The 25,446-nt window shown below is 37.0% G+C and overlaps 1 protein-coding gene across 4 annotated transcripts in view; it reads left to right on the top strand.

Moving 5' to 3' along the window:
- The window catches only part of PDE1A (phosphodiesterase 1A), a 222,140-nt gene that overhangs the window by 36,716 nt on the left and 159,978 nt on the right, over positions 1-25,446 (top strand). The window contains exon 1 of one of the 4 annotated variants that reach the window (XM_068685895.1): positions 2,508-2,655. The exons of 2 other annotated variants lie outside the window; for them this stretch is intronic. In XM_068685895.1, coding sequence (XP_068541996.1) covers positions 2,654-2,655 — 2 coding nt within the window. In that variant the 5' untranslated portion in view covers positions 2,508-2,653. Of the gene's footprint in view, positions 1-2,507; positions 2,656-19,556; positions 19,576-25,446 lie in introns of those variants that run through there. One more of the 4 variants, XM_068685897.1, reaches the window with a different exon arrangement.

The raw sequence follows: 25,446 nt of genomic DNA, 5'->3' as shown, positions 1-25,446 counted from the left end.
ACCTGTCCATGTCAGCCGGGTACTTAAATAAGCTTTTTTACAAGCATTATCCATTAAGATCAAATTTCTGTTTCCCTTTGTGGGTCCCAGACCAGAAAGACTTAGTGAGAATGAAAGACTGAAACCAACCTAGTAGCTGTAAACTTGAAGAATTACCTGGAATTTTCTCAGCAAGGTTGCTGTGTCTGAGCACCATAACTATAGATATTTCTTCCCATCCAACTGTGCATATTGCATTTTTGAAATTAGCCTTCACAAGGAAATGATGGACTACTTAATTGCAATTTAGGCTTCAGATTTGCAATTGTAGATACAGAGAAATTCCATTTCCCAAAAAAATAAGTGAAGAGAACTTTAATTAGTTCTAAGGGCTCTTTCAACAATGAAAGTGAGTAATTCTGTTTTTCTTAACAGAGTTGCTGATATGGATGGAGATCTTTATTTATTTATTTTTCCCCCACACATTATGAATAAATGCATAAAAACAATGGAGAGATGATTTGAATCAAGTTTGACTTAAATTTTTAAAATATCTAGCATAGAAATCACTAGTTTGGATTTGTCCCCTTGGAAGAAAGGCAGGAGAAGGCTCAGAATTGTGGCTGGCTCTCCAATAATGCTAATTTATTTTTGGGCATCAAACATTACTAATTAAACAGAAAGTAGAAACAATACTTTTGCTTCAAATGTTGCTACACAGAGGCTTTTCAAAGTAGAAGAATTGTACGGTTGGCAATATTTAGTTTTATTTTAAATTATCATACATACATTGCCTGTTAGATGTTGATTTTAGAGTGTGAGATGTCAGACTGGTATCACGAGGGGTTTGTTTTCATATAAGAAAACTCATTGCTTTACAGCTATGATATTGTATCATCAAAGGAACTAATGCATGCAAGTACCAGTTTTGTGCATCAGGAACGAGGTGAAAATGGCATGACAATTCTGACATTCCTTGAGAAGTAGTTTGGACTTGCTGGAAAATATACGATGTTATTTAGTGCCATGGACCAGCAGAAATTCTAAGCTGAATTTTCCTTCTGTACTGTGAAATCATCATCTGTAGCTGAACTTATTTAAATGCTAATGCTTACTTAGATCGTGATACTTTTATCAGTAACTGCATAAGCTGTTTGCATATCCTGCAAATAGCTTCTGAACTTTATGGTATACTAAGTCATACTGGAACTCCTGTTTAGCTGATTTCTGTGGCTGTGACAAGTCATGATGTGGAGATTTTGACTGTGGAATTATAAAAATCTTTATCATACCAAAAGTAGGGTAACCATACCATGACTGGAAGGACATACCCATCTACAAAGCACCCATAGTGAGCTGCAGTTGAGATTCTGATCTAGAAGCACACCTATCAGGCCCCAGTTTCCAAATACTTTCAATTCCATAGAAGCTACACCTTCAGCTCTTATTTCAAATATATGTCAAGCGTATATATTTTGCTCTGCTAAAGCTGCAGATTAACCCATTGCTGGGGAGGCTGGTGCAGTTACTCAAGTGGGACTCAAGATGCTCGGACTCTAAGATTAAATAGACAAAACTTTTATAGCTGCTTATGACATCAGTAAGTAAGCAAATTGGGCAGGGCTGATGGGTCCTGGACTAACCTTGAACATTCGGATGTCAGAACAGAAAAAAGACGGGTGCCTATATGCTTTGTATTTTTAGATGTCAGCTTGGAGCCTGATTTATAGCAGCTTTCCAGTCTCAAGAGCAAACTGCTTATGGTCTTTCAGTACATACAAAGGCAGCTCAGAGAGGCTTTCAGCACAGAAAATGTGAGGTCAGATTAAGGGATTGATGTAAATCTACACTCTGAAGTCTCTCTGCTATCTGAGATTTCTGACTCTAAAAGATGAAGCACATAATCCTGAAACTCAGCTGGTACCACTGAGGATAAGAAGCTGTTGCCTTCTCTCTGTCTTAATTTTCTACTTTTGTTGAAAAAGTTAAGATGTGAGAGTTTACAGATTTCTGGCGTTGCTCACCAGCATTTAATAAGCATTTTTGCTTTTCTAGCAAAATACCTCTTTATATTTAATGGATAAGAAGCTATCTGCAACAGAGCAGGTGTGACAAAAGCATTTTACGTCTCCTGAATTTTTACTAATTGCCTGTTACAACTGTGTAAAAGTTAAGCTGTGAGCCATAATTTAGATAAGGCCAGCTAAACATCCGGGCTTGCTTGGCAGCAAAATGTTCTAAACACCTCTCCTTGGTGGTACACTTTGATGAGGGGACTAGCTAGCAGGTTAAGGTGTGTATTGCTTCTGTGTGCATCACTCTGTATTTTCCCTGTTTTGTGGCAGTCAGGGACGCTGACTCACGGCTCAAGCAGTAGCAGCTCATGATACACTGTTCACCAAGTGGCAGTCCCAAATTTCATATATGCTTTCCTCCCATCTGGTAAGTGGATGAGTCATTTATGACTCAATTTTCTCTGCTCAGCTTAAGAATGATTCCTAATGAGTCAGACAGAATGTTTTCAGGGACTCCTGCTGTTGGAGAGCACTTCACCTCTACCGCTCCCATCTTCTCATCTCTCCCATACTGTGGGCTGTGGTCTAACTTCCAGAGCAGAATCCTTCTACACTAAATTCAGGATTGGTGAAATTGCTGCTTTAGTGAGCCATTTTTGATGTAAGTATGACTTTTAGCTTTGCCTTTAGTATTGCCAGGCATGCTGATACAGGAACAGGACCTCCCTTTCTAGTGGCTTTGTGCAGCACTGCCAAGAGACCTTCATGCTGCCTCTGCAGCATGGGTACAGGGCTGCTTTCAGATGGAGGACATTCAGATAGTCACAGGTTTGTTCTTTCCTTTCTTGTGCACAATGATTAGAGGATTGGCCTGGGTTCCTTTACTACATTGGTAAACTAGATCTGTCTTGATTCTAGACAGATCTTTTATGCTGGCTCTCAGTTTGGAGTGCAAGTTCAGTATTAGTCCTTGTCATAGACAACTGTGCTCTAAACCAAGAGAGTGTGGGGAAGGACAGGTGCCAAGCTGCAGGCAGGCTCCTGGCCATCACTGGCAGGCTGTTGATCAGAGGTAGGCCTCTGGGAAAAGGTTAGGAATGCCATGTTTGTAATAATAAAAACTGGGCAAAGTGGTCTGCTAGTACAGAGAGCAGCAGTCTGCATTGGTGCAGAGCGCTTCAGTAATATTCTTAAAATTGCTAGTAATATCTATCGGTGGCAAAGAAGTGATAAAGGGACGGCAGAGAGAACTTTTGTTGAACTTATTTTCCTATGTATATATGTACTTTCTTGATACACTGCAGCTAAAAATATATGTAAGTGTACTCTTTCCATAGAGAAAAATGCAGATAATACAACCATGAGATACAAATAGCAGCTTGTCTCTCACTGCTTTCCCAGACATATGGCCAGTCCTATAGATGTGCCCCTTATATAAGAGAGATCTTGTGGCACGCTTTATTGCTGCATGACGGTTCACTGGAAAAAGCAGTTTGAGAACCACTAATTGAAAGAAACCTCAAGTTTATTCCATGTTTGAATCCCAAAGATTTTTATTTCAAAATCATTCCATCAATAATCAAAGTTTGTATATTGGAAATTGAAAATTTTTGGACCGTATCTCCTTTTACTTATCTTTCTATTTAATTAAAATTAAATAGCTGGTTCTCCCCAGTTCATTCTTTTGCCCCTAAAGCTATTTCTAGTACTATGTTCTCACTAATTACTAAAATCACAGCTAAATAGCATCCATTCCTGATGGTTCCTCGATAGTTTAAGGATTCACCACCAGAAGCAGCATTTGCTCTACAGTCTATATCTGAAATTAAATGTCTCATAATAATGTCATTTTCTGCTTGACTTTATTCTCTGTTAGCAGAGATTTTCTAATTGGAGATTAAAGATAATGTGGTTATTGCCCCCAGACTAAATGAATACTTTTCTTCAATTTTTAGTAAGGTTGATAATGTATGTAGAGGCAAAACCAGGATGGTTAACAGAAATGACTGTATGAAAATGAGTATTACTAAATCTGAAAGGAAAACTGAAACATTTTAATATGATCATCTGAAAGGGATCAAATTATTTCCTTTCCAGACATCTGATAGCCATGGAATGTGAAAGGATTTTTATTTAATTTCATTGACACCAGAAGACTGGAGAATTATGTTTATAATAACTGAATTTGATGAAAGAGAGCAAAACAAACTATAGACCCTTTGTTATCAAAATTAAAAAAAAAAAGAGAAATAAACAAAACAACAACACACATAAAAAAGCCTTACCAAGCTCTTTTAAAGAAAAAGAGTCATCTCTGGGGACAAACAGATATGGAAAAGTGAGACAAAAATGGGCCAAAATGAAAGAACTAATCAGGGTTGAGAAAGATTACCAGGTCAGACTCCCAAAGAACAGCCTGCTGACTGATTTTAGACATTGCTTTTATTAACAGCCATAGTGTAAAAGGTAGGCATGTACTGATTTCAATTTATTCATGATACAAAGTCAGGAGGTACAAAATAGTATGGATGATCATAACTATGCTGCATAAAAGCAATTGTATGACCTCGTAAAACAAAGTAATAGCAATAGGAAATTTAATAATGAAAAAGGTAATGTTGTGCTTCTATGTATTAACAATTCTTTTAGAAACTGGAGCTCTGTCAGCTGGAAGTGGTCCTGAAGGTGAAGGCTGTTAGTTGACTATGAGGCACAAGAGACTTGTAACCTCGAAAAAAGCAAATGTTCCCAGGAGTGCATCAGCTGAGGTCATTCCAGCAAAGATGGGCACGTACTTATGCTGTGGAACAAGGTGCTGGGTTATCCTAAGTGCTTCAGCACAATGGGTCCTTGCAAGTCAAAGCAAAAACAAAACAAATGAACAAACAAAAAAGTATGCAAAGCATTAACTTTTCAATTCCTTGTGCTAAACAGCCTATATGAATTACATACTTGCATGATTGTCAGTCAATAACATTAGCATATCCTTACTAGTGTCTAGTCTTTGTGGATGGAAAATCTGGTCTTCAGAACTGACTAAGAATAGCTGTCTTCTCTTATGAAGCGATCTGCAAATAGTACACATGGAGAAAAATGGCCTCTGAACTGTTATGAACTGTTATTCCTATTCTATTTAAATGAGAAGAAAATAGCAGAAGAGAATTAATTTCACTTCTGCATATTCTTCTTTTTTCATCACTTATATTTCCAATAGCACAAGCTGCCATGTAAAAACACATATGTAAAATAAACATTTGAAGAGTGTTCAGCAACAGGCTAGATAAAGAACCTTTTCCTCGTGTCCAGTCTGACCCTCCCCTGGCACAGCTCTGTGCCGTTCCCGTGTGTCCTGCCATCAGTTCCCAGGGAGCAGAGACTGTCACCTCCCTTTCTGTAGCTGCAGAGAGCTGTGAGGTCACTTCTCAGTCTTCTCTACTGTCGACTGGACAACCCCAGGGGCCTCAGCCTCTCCCTGTAAGACATGCCCTCCAGCCCTTCTACTGGCTTTGTTGCCTTCCTCATGGGTGCTTTCAAGTACTTTCACATCCTTTGTATATTGTGAACCCAGAACTGCACACACTGTTCAAGGTGAGGCTGCACCAACAATAATATAGCAGGAGAACCACCTCTTTTGACCAGCTGGCTGTGCTGGTCTCAAAGACGCGGTTTGCCCTCTTGGCTGCCAGGGCATTTGCTGGCTCGTGTGGAGCATGCTGCTGACCAGCACCCCCAGGTTCCTTTCTTCAGGGCACTCGTCTCCCAGTCTGTGCCTGTGCCTGGCATTGCTCTGTCCCAGGTACAGCACCCAGCATTTTCCTTTGTTGAACTTCATGGTGCTGCTGATCGCCCAGCGCTCCAAATAATGTCAGCAATTCTCTAACAGATATTGTATGTGAAATAAATAGGTGATGTTTAATTAAATGAGGTAAGTCTTGAAACTGTTGTAACTGGTCTGATTTTTACCTTGAAGTGTTAAGCAAGTACCTTTGTAGTTGTCTTCATATGGTGCTTCTATGCTTATTTATGCAGAAGTTTGGTGCTGGGATACTTCGGGCAATGAACCACTCAGGATTTTTTTAGATGTATTAGGCCCAGAGATCCTTCCACATTTGACTAGAAGTATCAAAGTAAGTTTCTCTATGATACTTTGACCTGGTGTCTGACAGCATTTTCAATCTGTTTACATGTCTGGAAACTTAGAGTTAAAAAAACAAAGAAACAAACCCACTGTCCCAATTCATTTTTTTACACTTTCACATTTCACATAAATTTTTCCAGTCATCTTTGTGAAGTTAGCTGTTATCCATTTCCTTTGACAATTAGCAGTAAGCTAGGTGTTATCAACAGAAATTTCCCTCTGAATGTAGAGGACTTCTGCAAGGTATTATTTTTGCCTTTGTCCTCTTTCCAAACCTATAAGCATTTACTCAGCTCAGTACAGAAAAGACAAATGGAATAATAAATCATTGGATAATAATTCCCAGTTTGCTGGTCAGCCCTTGCTTTAAAAATTGTGTTTGAATTTATTGCTCCATCGTGCCAAAAGAAAAGGGGGAAGATTTTTTTTTCTCTCCATATAACAAGAACATCATGGGCAGCAGCAGCATTCACTTGTCCGCATTGCTCTGCCAATGTGCTTCAGCGCTCTCCCTGCAGGAGCCATCCCATGTGTGAGATAATGTGTTTATCTCTGTAGACGCTAATTCTCAACTTTTTTAGACAGCATAAGTGAACAGCAACTCTACCAATTATTTGCAGCAACTCTACCGATTATTTTCACTCCTCAAACTATGTTATGAATTTTCTTGTTCAGGAAAGCTACTCAGATTTGTTTTATATAGACCAATGCAGGCCAAATTAAAATTATTGCAGTGATATGAACTGAAACAGTGCTCTAAAGTGAATATAATTTTCTATTTCTGCATGCAGTTGGAATTTTACAGTATGATTTTCCACTTAATCAATTACATTCGGAATTATTACTCATATTTTAGAAACCTAATGAAGTTACTTCCTATTTTATGTTTCTTTGCAAAAGAAAAAAAATGAGCCACCTTTTTTTTTTTTTTTTTTTTTCCTGCAGTCTGTATTATCATTCTTTATTTTTCATCACAAAGACAGCTTGTTTCCACATCAGCTTCCCAATTGAGTGCCCTTTTTGGTGTGTTTAATTAGATGACTCCAGACAGCATGAACTACAATAAGCTTAAGCAACATCAGCAGCTGATGGCATTGTGTTGCCTAACAACTCCAGAACAGTTTCTCCAATTGTGCTGAGTTGCCATAGTAATATCTGCCCACTGCTGGTGGACTTGCTTGAGAAATTTAAATAAAAACAACTGTCAGACTAATATCGTGGCAGATGCATTAGCCTCAGCAACATCAAGAGACTCAAAATTATTTCTGTCACTAGAATACATGAAGCATAATTTTGCGTAGGATCACCTGAGATATGCATTTTTTGCAGGCCCAATAGCCTGGTGCTTTCTCTCAATAAATGTAGTTATATAGAATATGAGATGGGCACAAAAAGTTCACAGAATTATTTTTTCTCTGTGACACCACCATTTCTTCATGGCTAACTTTGACCATATTGGAATCTTAAATTTCCACTTCATTCTGTTAAATATTTCAAAACTGGACACAGCATGAGTATCATATACTGCTCTGGTGTAAATGCAATGCAGCGATAACTTTGACTCTGTAGTCCTGTAGGAATGGCTGGCAGAGCTTTAGTCTCCCCAGTCAGTACAGATTTTCATTTCCTAGACCTCTCTTCTCTGCAGATCAACCCCTGACTTTGATTTTTTTTTTGAGGACTTCATTGGCCAAACTTTGAGCAATGAAACATTTTTAGCATTGAAAGATATAAGTACTATTTCTATGCCTAGATTAAGGTGCTTCAGGTATATATGTAATGCTATTAAACTGTGCATAATTCACCCATTCGGAAATGCTTAAGGCATATAATCTGTTCTTAACATATAAACTATGAAAAAACAGTTACCCTATAACATCAGAAAATGAAATTCAGAAGCTGTTTTTTATGTTGTGTTTCTAAAGCATGCTTCCTTTCTTCCTCTTCTTGGGATGTAACCATGCTTTATTCTATTTATTCTTCAATTTGCTGCACATATTCCTGAGATAATATAATTCTCCTTTTTATCAGTAGAGTTTATTGGTAAAGGGGAGAATGTTTGGGTGTGATTAAAAAAGACCTTTTTATTTTAAAATGCCTCTGAGTTCTGAGTACTTCCGATTCTTCCCACCTCTTCCATATTTTTCAAATACTTTAATGTGTATGCTGAAGTTATAGGGTTGAATTTTTCTGTCCTGGAAAGCTAATGTAGCAAACTTAGGCCAGTAGTAATTATTAGCCCATCTGTTTTGCTTCACCGTTCTTTTCAGACAGAAAGAGGAAAAAAAACAAATCACTGTCTCCACAAAAGATGCTGGAGCCTTTACTTTGCATGCATGTTTCCAGAGTTGTTCCATTTAACTTGATGGAATGACAGATCCCTGTCCCCTCTGCTGTTTTGTCTGTCTGTCTGCTTATATCTCCAGGATTAAAATTCAATTTAGTCAAATACTTGGGTGAAATGATGCTTTAATTTGGTCTCCCTAACAGATTTTTTCCTCTTCTTAGCAGAAGCTGTTTGCTTTTCTCAGTATGGTCAGCAGCTATGCTATTAAGTGATAACTGACATAGGTGTCTGTCTAGAGCCAGAATGTCAAAATCTCCATTTAGAAAGTGTCACATTCTGCCATCCCACTCTGCCTTAGCTATCCAAAATTAAGTATGATCAGAGTGGGGCACTGTGTAAACAGACACGGCATGGAATATTAACTGGTTGCTGATGATGTATTTGCTGAGCAATTTGCAGGCTATCATTCTGATTAATAGAAAAAAAAAAGCTGTATCTATGGAAACAAAGTGTGGAAAATAGCTTTTATGCCTGAGGAATGCTCAAGGAAAATGGTTAGGTGGTCTTAAACGTGATAGCAGATGTCTTCTTAGCAAATCTCAGGGCATTGCTGATATGAATAGGGATGTAGCAATGAGTGGCACATAGAATCCTAATGTTGTGAAGCAAAAAGAGAGATTCCCTTTTATTTAAGATTATTTATTTTTTATATTATACTTCTATATTTTTATTTTTATATTTATTATTTATTTAAAATTATGTTTAAAATTATTTAGAATTGTAGAACTATAGAATATCCTGAGTTGGAAGAGACCCACAAGGGTCATTGAGTCCAACTCCTGGCTCCACTCAGGACCACCCAAAAATAAGACCATGGGTCTGAGAGTGTTGTCCAAATGCTTCTCAAACTGCAGCAGACTCAGTGCTGTGACCAGTGCCCTGGGGAGCCCGTCCCAGTGCCCGACCACCCTCTGGGTGCAGAACCTTTCCCTAGCCCCCAGCCTGACCCTCCCCTGTCCCAGCTCCATGCCGTGCCCTCGGGTCCTGTTGCGTCCCCAGAGAGCAGAGCTCAGCACCTGCCCGTCCGCTCCCCTCCTGAGGGAGCTGCAGGCCGCCATGACTGCGATTTAAGAGCTCTCCATTTATAATAAGCAGAGAGATTTAAGTTGGCGAGGAACAAACAGGTTAGTTTTTTAACTGCATTCCGGTCACTTTTTTTTTTTTTACTTCCTGTTGCTGCTTTTGTGAATTGACAGATCCAAATTCAGGGGATGTCCCACTATAAGAGTTAGATCACATTTGCTGCTAACAAATTGCACCTAGATACATTCTAAAAAATTAAAATGGCTTCATGGGGATAAAAAATATAATCACACCAAGTTTATCACTGCTTCTACTTTTTTGAAGAGTCTCTATGTGGAACTTGGACTTCTGCCTCACTTCTTGCTGTAGAGCTAAGGAAGCATGCACCTTTTATTCTTCTCTCTTTCTTTCCCATTTTATTTCCCTGGCTAAAAGGTGTTGGCCAACAAACAATAGTTTAGGTAAAGCTCCTGACATAAAAAAATCTATCCTTGAAGTTGGCTTTTCCCCAGGAGATTTCCTCAGCGTATTGGCCTCTACAGGTTCCTGTCTGATCTGCTCAAAGCTTATGTGGCTGTGCGCCACTGTCACAGAAAGTACAGGAAACATCTGCCTTCTTTCTATGAAAAATATAAATAGGTGCCTGAGTTTCCTTACTGGTTCTGATATTGTTGATGGACACGGAGGGCCATAATCACCCCCAGTTATGACCTTTCAATTTGTATTAGGCACTTGTCTTGAGAACATGAGCTCAGTTCCATCTGGATGAAAGTAAGTAAGATTTGCTCCAGGAGCACACACCATGCTTTCTGACCACTAAGGGCTTCTTGATCTGAGGGTCTAGGTCAGAGTTTGTCTGGAGGCAATCCCTCTGACACACGTGTAGTGGAGACCTCATGCCCACAGCTCTGTAGATCTACTCCTGCAGTCTCTTACTGAGGGAATTAGCTGAGCTGTGAGGCTGCAGCAATGGCATAGCTGTCCCCATGGCATGGCTCTGGGCAGGGACTTGTTCCTTTGGAGACAGAAGGGGCTGAGGGAACAGGTGGGTTTTCTATTCCACTACCTTCACTGTTTCATCAAGCAAAAGTATTTAGCAAAGTATTGTCATTGAAGAAGATTATGTCAGAAAGGAATATTCAATTTAGCAGGTAATATTAATATAGCTTATTTTATAATTCACATCCTTTATTGTAAGCTGGTTCTAATGTGGAGTCAAAGGACTTGCCTATTGATTTGTTTGAAGGAAAGGCTTCAGTGGAAGAATAAACAAAATCTTGTTTGGTGTACCTTACCTTGGTCAGCATTAAACAGGATGCAGATCTGAAATCCTCTGTCAATAGTAATTTCTAAAGGCTTGGGGTAAAGGCAAAAGAACGGAGCTTTACAGAATGTATATTGTGTGGCCTGGTTGTTGCAGGTAGCCTTGGGTGATGTGAATTATTTAAAAGGGAAGTTTATTTTACAGTGGTAGAAGGGGAGCCCAAAGCATGGTGGATAATTCTGTGTAACAGGAGCAGAAAGTTTTTTCAGTGGACAATTGTTCCTCAGGGGCCAGTAAAGATGCCAGAGTATGATGCAAATTATAACAAGCTTGGTGGTAGCAAAGCCCTGACACTGTGTGTGAAACCAGCCCTTGCTCATGCGGGGACATCTTGCAGCCATGTCCCTTTTAGATTGTTTGCAAGGTTTGTTGTCTGTGTAAAATTCATGCTCCTTGCCTCTACTTGGGTTCTAAGTGAAAAGAAGCTACTGAAAGTGAAATACCACCAGGAGCAACCAACCTGGGGAGCTTGTCCATGGGTTCATCTTGTGGCCAGAATGGCAATGCTTGCTTAGAGGTTTTTACAGTGAGACCATGTAAAAGCAGTGGAGCAGTTAGTGGGGAATTAAAAGTGAGATAAAGGGAAGAAAAAAGAAAATGTGACATAATGTAGAAAACTAAAATAAATGAAAAGGCAGTCAACAATAAATATTTAAGATATATCTTCAGATATGTTTGATGCATAATATATTTGAGATATAATGCAACAAACCAAACATTAATAGCCAAAATGTACATGATGATATTGGAATGTTTTAATACTTTCTGAAGCGCATGAAAAGCCTAAAAATTCAGACATTTTAAAACTGCAGTATAAAACTGGTATTATCACTGGATTGATGGAATACGAATATTTATTTGCTTGAAACTGAGCTCAGTGAGGAATCTGAGCATATTGTAATAGTTCTAGCTGAATTTGTACCTCTTCACTATGTGTCAAAAGAATTCTTTACACAAATTAAATATTTTAGTGGTTAAGTATTACTCTATAACTTATAGGCAACTGAATTTGGAAATTCACGTAGAGGCAGTACAAAACGATACAGCATCACCTGCAAAACCATGTGTGAAGGGCTGTACTGTGCTTTACCTAGGTTTGAGCAGCAAAGTGCTCCTAGTGGATGGTACAGCACAGCTTTTCTGCGGGAAACACATTTTATTTCCATATAGTTCCAGATCTGATAAGAGCTTACAGGAGTGTTTCCAGATCTTTGGCAGAAGCTATGCTGTACGCAATCTGGAAAGTCCGATGTCTGCAGAGGTGTCTGGGCCTTCCAGACAATACTGGGTTTGTTCTGCAGTGGGATCCTCCTGGAGAGGCACAAACTACTGATTCCAGCGGGTGAGGCAGGAACATGGAAAAGCTTGGTGAACAATTCTAATGCAGTGACTCCTTAGATTTCTCACATTCTTTTAATTTGAGAATTAAGAGAAAAGAAATCACCAAACGTAATGCATGCCAGGTTGCTGTAAAAATGCCCTTTTCATTTTGGCATCCAGATGTCCCCTCTCCCTCTTTCATAAACTTGTCAAGGAAAGGTTGAAGATAACAGATAATACACCAGCAAACCTATGATGGAACATGTTTCACTTCCATTTAGTAATGGGCAGAGAGAGGCATGGGGAGTGTAAGCGAGTTAGGTGAGCTCAGAGGGGCAACCTGCAAAAAAACAAACAAACAAAAGCAGACCATCCCTCTCTAGATTCTCAGGCTAGTGCACTTACAACAGCAGATTTTTCCAGCATGCCCATGATTAAACCAATTTCATTGAGAAGATAGCATCACTGATAACATGTGCAAATGAAAATGATGAAGTATTTGAGGAGCCTCTTAAAAATCCTCCTGCTAAAGTAATAGTGCTTCTGTAACAATGGACAGAGGCCAGAACATTGCTTAGGTTCTAGGAAAAGTTTACATCCTAAGTATATAAAAGAATAAATGACAACAATGCAAATAAAATAGTGACTACAATTTTAAATCTACCAGGTAATATGACCAACATACTGATTTTTTTTTTTCCCCTGCATGTGTGAATTACATAAGTCCTTTCAAAAATGAAGCACAGCAATTCAAATTTTCCAGTTCAGTTCTCTGGATCAGTGACTTTAGAGAAGTTTTATTAAAAAAATAAGACAGCAGAACATATTCTTAGGATATCATTTCTGTTAAGTAATTTTTCTCAGAAGTTCCTCAGTGTGTGTCTCTATCTATCTGTCTGTCTGTCTAGCTAGCTGAATTATAGTAGTTTATTGTTGTCAAAATGTGTGATACTGGATACTGGTAAAACATACTGAAAATATTCATCTGCAAAAGCCATACTTCAAGAAAGGTGAACTTTTTTTTTTTTTTTTTTAATAAGAATGTTGCTCTTGTTTGCTTTTATTGATAGTACTGCTCTAAGAGGAAAGGAAAACTACTTCCTTGAATGTTGAATATATTTCCTTTTGTATTCACATAATCCAAAATAAGCTGTATTAACTGACATGTTTTATTTAGCTGCCTTTAGTAAATCTGTTAATAAATCTGAGATGTAATTTGGAAATGGAAAAGTGCAATTCCTTCAAAACCTCTTTTTATCAAGGGCAGGAAAATACAAGAAAATAAATATAGAAAATAAAAAGATGTTAATCTTGGAATTTCATTTGCATGCTTAGTGTCTATGGAGAGACAAACTGGTCAGTTATGAAATCACAGCTTACTTAAAACATCATTTGATTGAGTAATATTAGAAAGTTATTACAAATAAAGAGGAATAATCTTCCATGTTTTCTCAAGTATGAGTGGATACAGGAAGCATCCCATGTATTTCTTTTAAGTTTTCCTCATGGGCTTACAACCCCATAGGTTTCCTCATGCACAAGTTTCTGTGCACCAGAATGAATTGTTCGAGACGTATGAGTGGCTTGATTAAACCAACTGAAAATAATAACATAATTCTATATTATGAATCACAATAGAAAATGGACTTTAAAAGAATGGACTCAAGCAGAACATGCCTTTGTGCACAATATAGGAAAAATATGCAAATGAAACACTTACTGATTACAGGTATGCTCTTTGGGATGACCTGAATGAGTGTAAGCATTTTTTTTTTTCTTTAACAGAGGCCTTTACAGAAGGCTACATCTTGCACCAATTCAAATAAACATCTGTTTATACAAAAACTAACGTGTAATCAAGCCTCAAAACACCACTTCTGTGCCATGTAAATATCCTTGAAAGTGCAACAGTCGCCATTTCTGTCACAGGGAGTGTCCTGCAAGTAGTTTGGAAAGGGAATGTGGAATATACTGACGTACATCTCAGATATCGTATTTTATTATTTGTGCTTACTTGCTCGATTTTGCTGTGTGCAGCTGTTTATGATATTAGGATTTATTTTCTTTTGTCAGATTGTTTTTTCTTGCACAATATTTAAATGTTGTCTAAGTACTTTTACTCATAGAAAAAATATCTAATGATTTGTTTAGAAGAGAGGTTCATTTTATCTTTGCCTTGAAGATTTAATGTTGAAGGGGGTGCAGGGCAAGTGACAGTTCAAGTCATATTTTTATGTACTGTGCACAAAGCAAATAGCACTTCGTTGATTTTACTTCACTGCCACTTCTCACAGTACTGTGTCATCACTCAGTAGGTGCACCTGTTTGTTCACTTTGCACTGATAAAACAAGTATTAACTTTTTATTCTCATTAAATCTCAGCACTGTATTTGTAATGTGGCTGTAAGCAGATAACAGTTTTAGGGTGCTCATACAGGTGATTACGCTTATAAATTTAGTTGTAACTGCTGTGAAGTCTTTTAGGATTTTGATCTGTAGTTTTATTGGATGTCCATGCTGCATTTAAAGGGAAAGAAGGAACTTCTTTCAGGTTTAACCACTGAAACTTCTTTTAAAATCTACTAATTTTAAGGCGAAGTGAACAGTGCTCTGACACATTGACTATTAAATATTCTGCTCTGTAATAGTGTGAGCAAATGTTATCTCCATCTGTGGTCTTCACTGAAGCCTAAATAAGGGAGATACTACATTGAAGAACATTTTGAATATGATGCATTTGCTGTTGTAAAGGCCAAGTTTATGGCACTTTTGTATTGCAGTATTAGTATTTGGAAAACATGAAGACTATTCATTCATGTAAATGAGACTGCAGCTGAGGAAGAAGGAAAGAATGGCAACTCTGTAGTTAAAATAAACATGGATAGAGTGTCCCATAATACATTTAATTTGATGTCTTTTCTTTTGAGGATTTTTCTCATGTCTCTGTTCCTTCCCAGTTTTAAATGCCTTGTGACAACAACAAGGTGGTCTTTTATTTATTTATTTATTTATTTTTAAATAGAAAACCATCAACAAAAAGCAGATTTATAGGTCCCAATTGTAATGATTTTGGGTACTGGTACATCACAGAGAAACCAGTCCCATGCAAGCACACTGTGCAATTCTGCACCCATACCAGTGTTCCTGCAGAACCCTTGCAGCTAGCCTTGCATAGCCACAGGAGAAACATGTTCATAAAGTGGCACATGAAGGGGCTGACTTGTTTCATCGTAAATATTGAGATATATTTAAAGGGCATTTCCAAAATTGGACCAACTAACTCCAAAGAATTCCTATTTTCTAATTTTACAACAAACTAGTTAGATGATTAATATTGATGACAGAAACATTGTTACTATGATATTGCAAGGAGCAGTCACTAAAATACTACTGGGATGATTTTTCTTTTTTTTTTTTCTTCCTTTTTATGCTGTCTGTAGAGTCCAGCTGCTGCAACTCCTAGCACAGAGATGCTTTATGGCTTCAGAAAAACTAGCAGAAACATGGGATGCCGTTTGCACATAGCATCAGGGTGCTGTGGGCAGGCCAGCTCACCTGGCATGATGTGCCCTGCCTGTGGTGCTACTGCACAACTGCCACCGTTGTGCCTGCTTCTTGCTCTCTTGGTGACAACCTTGAAACAGCCACTTCAGGCAGTGCTGTGCTGGTGGGTTACGGGCCTGCAGTTCATGCTATCAGCAGGCATTTGCCTGCTTGAGCACCTTCACGTGGATGTTCAGGGATTTCAAATCATTAACTTAAATATTTTGATGAAGTATGCCCATAGTTACAGCTTTCATTCTTTGCTTTTCTGAAATTCAGTGTGTAATTAATGCAAATTTTGTTTATCAGTTAATTAAAAATCCAAAATATTGTTTTTCAATTTTTTTTTCTCCTGTTTACGCTTTTGTTCAGCAAATGGATTCTTGGCTTGGGACCAAATAACTGTGTTTTCTATATAATTAAGCACTAAATGTACATATATGAGAATGATGAAAATGAAAGGAATAGGAGGATAAAATGCAAAGATTTAATTTCTTAAAAATGACTGTCAGTTTTGTAAGTTCATCATTATTATTCTTGATGCATATTCTTAGCTTTTAAAGAAAATGCCAAGTCTGGTTAGAAACTATTTAAAGACCATAAATTCTTCATTGGGGAATTCTTTTTTGACTTAAAATCCATGTTATTTCTAGGATTTTGAAGGCAATTTATATACTGGCTGGCAGGGAACAGATTATGGGCAAAAATTATCTCTGCATTACTGTGATCAGAGTGATGAGTATTTTGGTTTTGTCTCCTGTTGTTTGTTTTCTTTGCCATTGACAATTTATTTTTCAGTTGTTTCTTTTCAATTTGAGCTCCTCAGCATGCCTACAAATATTTTGTGGCATCCTTTGGGATGTCATGGATTTGTACTGACTTTGGATTACGTTTATTTGTACTTACACTGAATCTGCAGCGAGTCTGTTGAACATAAACCTTGCAGAGCTTTTTTTTCCCCATTGCTTTTGTAGCATTGCAAAAGATCTTTCTTAAGCTGCTGTCTTCATCCATATGGCTGAAATTTTACACAAATTGAAAAAAAAAACTACTTCAGAAAATATGGATAGATTATGAAAAGCTTGCAATATTGTATAATTTAAACAATTTCAGAGAAAATATTTTGTTTAATCCACAAGATACTAGCTATTAAAAGCATGTGGAGAATAAGAATTATCAGAAATTCTGAACTAAAACAATTCAACAGAACAAAGTACTTTTTTTTTTTTTTTTTTTTTTTTTACTTAAAAAGGCCACATTTATTGAAAACTTACATCAGTGCCAAGTGTAACTTTGTTTGTGCAGCTCTTGGTGCCTTGGTCTGGTGTTAATTTACTGTGTAGGGCTACACAGTAAACGCTGGCCATCATTTCTGCTCTTCTGCATCATTTTGTGCCAGAGATACAGCCCTTTTATCACATACTATAATCTTTTACATTTGCCCGAGCTTTGTTGGATACTGAATATCTCAGATTCATAAAGACACAGATTAAAATAATAAACTTTGCCCTACAATGACTGATATGAAAGTGCATTAGAAAAGGGCTTAAAAGGATGTACTTTACTAACTTCATGTCCTTTGTGCCTGCTGTGCCTTAGCAGTGTACAAGCAGGCTCTGAATTACGGGTGGGGGTAAAATGAACTGCAGTGGCCCTGGTGAACGTGCCCATTTATGGCCTACTATCAGGGCCCTTTGGCTCTGCCCCTGGATTTCATTAAGTAACAAAACACTGCCTCGCACGCTTCCTTCTGCCAAGAAAACCGTATTTGGCAAACTTGTACAAGGTGGGTGTTATTGTCTTTTAACATCCTTACAACTTTCAGTCTGCAGGTTTTAAAGCAGATCAGTTGTTTCTATACCTGATGCGGTTGAGCTTTGTTATCTGAAAAAATAATTTGGACTTTCTGGGCTTTATTTGCTTTCAGCAAAGACTATAGTCCAGTTTAAATGGTTCAGAACAAACAGATCAGACTTGCTTTTGTAGCTGAACCTGAGCTATCATCAGGAGCTTTCTAACCTTCATGATCTCATGAGGAAATCTAAACATCTATGTCTTGTCTTCTGCTGTTTCTTCTGCGTCTTTTTTTAAAAACAAACAAACAAACAAACCCATGTCATTACTGCTGTTGGCAAGGGTCGTAGCTAAAGAAAATTTCTACCCTTTTCTTTATTAGGAAGTTATGAACAGAGACTGAAGATGGGTAATGGGGAATAAATTTTTTATCAAAATAAGAGTTCCAGCTAGTTTAGGAAGTAGTTGTAATGTGGGAAGAATTGTTTTTATCTGCTAGTAATTGTGTGAAGCTGTGCTGAGAGATGACACTTATTCTGTTAAAAGAAGAAACAACCATGTTTGCCTTCCCAGTACTCATTTTAACTAAGTTCAATGACTTTGTTAGCACAAAAGTTTTCAGGCATATCCACAATCTAAAAAAGGAGTGTATCTATTATTGCATCTTTCACTTTTTTTTTTTCTAAAATACCATTTGGTAATGTATAGTCAACTGTGATGTTCTTACAAATAGAAATTTAATTTGAAGATCTTTATTGATTAGGAAAGTAAAATTACAGGAACACACAGAAGTAGATTTTTCTCTGAAGAGCACTGCCTTTTTTCAGCGATCAGCCTTGAAGGCCATGTCCACCCTGCATAACCTGACATTCTGAGTGAAATAGAAAAACATTTTTGCATTGTCTCCAGACTTCAGGTCTAATGCATAGGAAAACATTTCCAGATAAAGCTCCTGGATTGTAATTCTCTCTTTAAGTTTTTCTTTGGACTGTTCGTATTTGTTTAACACTTGCTCCTATGAGGGAAGGAGTTGAGGAACTAACGGAATGAAGGGTTTTTATATCCGATGGCACCTTTATGGGTTTATTATATGGATGTTTCAATGTAACTGAAAAGCATGCTCAGATATGTTTAGAAATAGAAATCTTAGGACCTGTACAAATATGCATGAGTAAGGATTAATGAACTGTTATATAAGTTGACATTCAATTGATTTGAATAAAAAACAGCCTGTGTTTTTTTGTTTTTGTTTTTTTCATGCAAGCAATATTTTTTGCATAAGCAAATATATACACTTGGAGCTCTGTCAGTCCCCAGCAAATTCCAATGTGGTCTTTTGTGAGATTGTAGAGTGCTCTGCCAAGTGTACTTTCAGATAAATTGTCTGAGCAGATAAATTGTCTGAGCCAGAGGTTCTCCCCAGCCTGGATTTTCCTGTGCTCTATTCTGTACTTTGCTCATCGAGCCATACCTTTCTGTTCAGTAGGAAGTACATTTTCACCATATCAATATATCAAAAGTCATCAAATTGTGACACAAAGCATATGTCTATCTAAAAGAAAAAAGTGAATTCAGAAGAACTCATATCTGCACTGATGCTTCTTTGAAGTGCATAAAAGCATAAACCATGACAATAGTAAGCAACATATAACAACCTAGAATCTTGTACCAAGCCAGTTTAACATACGTTTCATCTATCCTTAATGCTAAGAACTGTTTACAGAAACCGTATTTGGTTAAGTTACTTTTTATTGTCATCAGTAGATAATGTCAGTCAGATGGCTCTGAATCTGCAGAAGGCATTACTTTTACTAAGGCTTCACTGAAATTAAATTTGGAATTTGAATCAATGCCCAGGAATGATGTCAGCTATAGCAGATTAAATTTGCTAAGGTCTCTTCATTTTAAATGTGTTTTTAAAACAAAGCAGATAATTCTTCCAGGCTTTGGCCTTTTAATGTTTTAGCCTTTGTTTGAACTGAATAGACCATTATATTTTGGGTTATTGAACATTACATTTTAAATGTATTTTGTAGTGCCTTTGCATACAAAAACATGGATTTCATAGATGCATATATTTGAACAGTAATTTGTAAGTAGCAAGACATTCAATATTTTATCTGTCTTTTGCATGCTGTCATAATTGTGCTTTTATATTTTGAAGGAATAAGTGAAAGGAAAAGCAGAGAAATAATTACTGATGTGAGGATTGTCTTGTACTTATCTTCAGAAATCAATATACAAAATGCTTCTTCAAATATTTAGTACTGAAGACAGTATATAAGACATAGGAAAATGCTTAAATAATTCAATTTTCTGTCTCTGAAAGAATTGTGTATTAGATATGCCTGGTCAGGATTTTGTGTTGTTGTAACAAGATAACTCTGCCTTTGTTCCACCCGGTGATATGTTTATGGTCTGAAGCCTGAAAATTGCTAGCCTTTTTATTTTTATCTGACGTTACATTAATAGCAGCTGTCATTATTATTTATACCTTAATGTTATAATTGAATCAATGGCATCCTGCAGCAATGAATCCTGCAGGTAAATTATATAGTCTATATCCTGCTATTGAAGAGAAATGTGAAGTGTGCAGATTTCAAGTACTTTAAAATAACTTTTAAGTAATTGGAAATACAAAGTGCCAGCTTGCAGCAGTGCAGAGTACAGCTTTGCCAATGTAGCTTTATCCACAGTGGCACTCCTTTGCTCCATCTTAGACTCCCAGAACCCTGGTTTTAGTTGATAGGGACCTCTGCAAGTCAAGCAGTGAAAGCCTAGATCAAGGTACTCAGGGTCTTGTCTAGACCAGCCTGGAACCTCCTAGGATGGAGCTTCCACAGCCCCACTTCCAGCTCTCAAGCACCCTCATGGTAAAAATTCTTTTAAAAATATTGGAATTTCTCATTTTCCCCCTAGCACCATAATTCTTTGTTTCTTTTTGCCTCCATTCTGTTGACATGCACCTCGGAGATGAGTCTAATTCCATCTCTGTTTCCTTTGGCTGGGTAGCTGTAAGCAGCAATAAGGTCTCCCTTAAGACTTCTCCAGGCTGAGCTCTCAAGTTGGAGGCTGAGTTCTCTTGGCCTCTGCTCATACATCACGTGCTCCAGAGCCCTGGTGGTCCTTTGCTGGACTTATGTCAGTATGTCAATGTCTTTCTTATTCCAAAGAACCCAAACCTGGACATGATTCTCCAGGTGTGGTCTGACAAATGTCAGCTAAGGGCTCAGCAACTGTGAAAAGGCATGGGAAATATTTGTAATTCTTAGGAGGAGAACTGACAACAATTCAACAATGATATGCTATTCTGTAAATCTGCAGCGTTCTCACATATTAATTTTTGTACGGATAGCATGAAACTGTGAGTGGGATGGAGAATGTGAACAGGAAATAATTATCTAATGTTCTTGTAATGGAAGAATTTAGGGATAGCATGCATAGCATGTGTTACACTTAAAACATATACATGACAATGTATTTTCTGTAATGTGTTACTGAAGTGTACAGCAAAATTGCCCCAGGATGTTGTAGAAAATAATGAATAAATGATTTCAAGAGAGCTTTAAGGGAATTCATATTGAATGAATCTAGCCATGGCCAGGAGATGCACTATCAAATGCAATCCCTGGCTCAAAAAGTCCCTTGTTTGGGAAAGTGCTGGAGCAGGCTCATTTTATGCTTAGTTAATTTGTTCCCTAGCTATATAACATTGGCTGTTTCTGCAGATAGGATATTGGCCTGCAATAATCAAATCAAAGGTCTTGATAGCCCTGATATTGCAGAAAAGGGGCTGTTTTATTGAATGGAAGGAAGATATTATTAAGGCTGTATCCAGCATTTGAGTGGTCACAGTAATATTCTGGCATGTTCTTCAGGTCCCACTTGAGTCATGATTGAGTGTAAATGTTTGCAACAATTTTAGAGTTACAGCTCAAATAACGTTTTTATTAAAAGTGTAAGAATAATAACTGGTGTACATTCTTTCTGTTTTTGGGTGTCAAAATGTAGTATCTTTACTTAAAAATAGGATCACAGGAGATATTTCCTGTTGTGTAAAATTCCTGTCCCAGCCCATGCAAAGGTCTGTGCCACTGGGTGGCCTCTGGCTTTGCAGCTCCACTTCATCATTTGCATCGGTGCTGACACAGGCAGCAGCCACACAAAGAAAAGTTCTCCAGGCAGGGAGACCTCAGTGGGAGCTGAATCAGGCCTTATCCACACAGAGGAACCGTCTGGTCATTTTCTCAAGCAAAATCCCAAAGCAGAACACCTCAGTTTACACGTTTGTTAAAATCAGTATGGGCTTACCAAAGTGTTGCTGTTTTGTTTTGTTTTGTTTTGTTTTGTTTTGTTTTATTTTATTTTATTTTATTTTTATTTTATTTTATTTTATTTTATTTTATTTTATTTTATTTTATTTTATTTTATTTTATTTTATTACATGTCCACTCAGGCTATTGATTTTAAATGAGAAAAGGCTTATTGTCCAGCTTTTACTTATCTTTTAGTAAAAGTCACATACATAGTCTGATGGATGAGCCCATCAGTATTGGACGCTATCAAACAGATGGTACTTTTGCTAACCAATAGGTATAAATTCCAACCCCCTCCCCCCCTTTTTTGCATGAATTTCTTCTTTCTGATGACCATTTAAGTTACTTCCCAGAAAACAGCTGTGGCAGCACAGAAAACAGAACTGTTTGAGAGCTCATCTGGGGCACTCAGGCTTATTTCACAATGGAGATACTTTAACAAACACTGGGAATTGTTTTGATCATGTAAGAATGACAAATGCACCATTTTGCGAGGGATTTAAGAACTCTTTTTCTCTCTTTTTTTTTTTTTTTTTGATTTATCAAACACGATTGGAAAATGATCTGCAGGTATGAACAAGAGTTAGCAGTGAGGATGTGTAAGGCAAAGAAGGAAAATAGAAAAGGATGCTATTATTGGAAGCTGGAGCTAAAGCAGCTGGAAATCAGGGACAAGGCTTTTTAAAATTATTTTTTAACGAACAATTAAACATGAACAAGTCAGAAACAAGTTGGGTTCTTTCTTACAATTATATATTACTCTAAGCTTTAAAATAAAAAAAAGTCTTTTGTAAAGATACACTTCAACAATACTATTGCTCTTGAAAGTGATGTGGAATTCATCAAATTGGTGTGCTAATTCGTGCGCAGCACTGCATCTGGCTGGATGAAGCAATACACTGTTCAGATCAAAAAGCATGCATTTATACTCAGTGCTATCCATAGATATTTTCTGAATAGTCAGAAACAGAAATATTTTCATTTTGAGTGAAGTACAGACTGCTATTTGTTGCTGAAGAGTTTCTAGAGTTGATAGCATGGATATTTTGAGGACACCCTCTCTCTTTATAAGAAAATGACTGCATTCCATTAACAGAACAGAACATTTGATTTTACCAGTCATAAGAATTCTCCTGCAAGTAGCTGAGCATTTGTGTGCTTATAATGTGCTTTCCTGTTGCTTCTCTGTGGGATCCTCCACTCTCTTCTGTTTTTATAGGGTATTTTTGAATATCTCAACCCAAGCTAACTGAAACACGTTTTTTAAAAAATGGAAATAAGGAAGATACAAGAGGCCATCTACATTTCTGATTTCACATTGTTGTCTGTTCTCTTCATTTCTGATTTCACATTGTTGTCTGTTCTCTTCTCAAGCTTTAGAGAAAAGGGTTCCATTGTCAGCCTGGGTATTCAGCTCCAGTGTTTTTCACAGCTGGGGAATGCTTCTTTACTTCTAGCCTAAACTGTGCTTGCTACAAATTAATCTGATTACTGTTTCTGCCACCCAAGTAAATATTGATAAACATCGATTATTTTTGGTTTGTTTTTTAGAGATCACATCCAATATATATATAAAGTATTATATCTTGCCAAACTACTCATTACAGTTATTGTATCATTTCTTTTTGCTAACTTTATTCTTTACTAACATTCATCTGTACTCATGCAATTCCTTATTCTTGTCCATATCTGGACTTACGGAAGTTTGCACACACAAAATAATAGTTTGGTGCCTAAAACTGGATAGCAGAGTTCACCTGAGGCTTCCTAAAGGCTTCCTGTATTTTGCATTTGCTTGCTTATAATATGAAATTTGTACTTTTTATTTTATTTTATTTTATTTTATTTTATTTTATTTTATTTTATTTTATTTTATTTTATTTTATTTTATTTTATTTTATTTTATTTTATTTTATTTTATTTTATTTTATTTTATTTTATTTTATTTTATTTTATTTTATTTTATTTTTGTGGCAGGTAGACATTGAGGACCTAACCTGGTAAGGTAGCTGTCAGATCAAGCAGAAATTTTTCAGCACTTTTCCCGTCAGTAAACTGATAAATCCATGTTTGGTTTATGCTCAGTCTGTGTTCTAATTCAAGGACAACTGCCTCACTGTTTTATTAAAGATTTTTATACATTTTTGAATGCAGCAGCAGAAGGAGTTCACTCCTCCAGCTGCCACAGCTTGACACAAGTTCCATTTGAATTAACCTCCAGGCTTTTCTTTCTTTTTTTTTTTTTTTTTTTTTTCTTTCTTATTGGTAAGAGGTTCACAACTGTTTACATGTGGTAAAAATGCTCTGAAATAACACTGATGGAGATTAATGCCAGCAGGAAGCACATTCAAGGAAGTGGCAACTTAAATTCTAGTGATAAATAAACAAGCAAAAGGAAGCAAAATAAGGCAGCCCAAAAAGGATCCTGATGAGCTTAGCTTTATAGGGCTTACTCTTCTTTTATAGTCCTTTTTGTGAGTCTCTATCACAAGTACAACTTCACCAGCCATATCAAAGTTCAGTCATGGGCTTTTGTAGCTATACGAAGGCAGCAGATAAGGCAAGAGCTGCAGTGGTGGCTCTCAGTTCCCACCCCACCTGCAGTCCTACCTGTGGTTGTTGGATAATGCCAGCTGCAAAAACATTTAAATGAAAACAGACAGTGGTGTAGTAGCTACAGCTATTCCTACATATATAAAAAGCTCTTTTGATTTTACATCTTCTGTAGGATATATATACTTGTGGCTAATGTACTGCTCCACCAGTAATGCCTTTGCAATTCAGCATAGTTCAGTCACTCCTCTGGCCTCAGGTTTCAACCTGTAAATGTGAGTAGCTTTGCTGGTCCCCACTATCAGGAAGTCTTTCTACAGATGTTTAATATCCAATTACTCAAAGGTCAATAAAATATGAATTAATAAAGTAGATAATTAATTTATGCTTTTAGAATCTGTCATTCTAAAGAAGTCCAATATTTAAGAAAGAAACAGTTTATTTTTAAACTCATTATGTTTGTTATGGCTTTGATTTGAATTAATACATTTCTCTTATATTTTGTTTGGAAAATATATTCAAGGACATTTATACCAAATCATGGGTTGAAAAACTTGACAGAGGGATATTTTGCCAGCACAACTTTAAAACTTCCCTAAACTTTACCTTTACACTTTGGTTGAACTTGCCTGTTCCAGTGATATTAAACACAGTTAAGTGATACTAAACATCTGACTGTCAGCAGAGGTTTGCTCTTCTCATTAATCTTGTTGCATGCTAGACTGTTGAACTAAGTTTTAAATGTGCTGCCAGTTTTTACCATCAGTTGAATACTCCAATCATCTTTTAAGATGTTTATAAGCTAAAAGCTGGATTTCATCTTGCTGGAATTAAGGTTAAAATGCACAATATGTTAACAAAAGACCCTTCTGAATTCAGCAAGGATTTCAAGTAACGTAGCAAGTCCCTGAAGTGCAGAGGTTCTGAATCAGATATTCTGAATTTTGAATCAGATAATACTGTGCGTACTCCAACACTGTCACGTCATGTGTTTAATAATATTCAATTCTCTTTCATACTGACTTTTAGGGATTATTGATTTTATACAAATGGAAATTTTGAAACTAGATGTGTGAAAATTAGGGTTGAATTTG

This window comes from Anas acuta, chromosome 6 (genome assembly GCF_963932015.1).
Source record: "Anas acuta chromosome 6, bAnaAcu1.1, whole genome shotgun sequence".
Taxonomy (NCBI): Eukaryota; Metazoa; Chordata; class Aves; order Anseriformes; family Anatidae; genus Anas; species Anas acuta.
The sequence above is the reverse complement of the archived record's forward strand: the minus strand, read 5'-3'. Positions and strand labels throughout refer to the sequence as shown.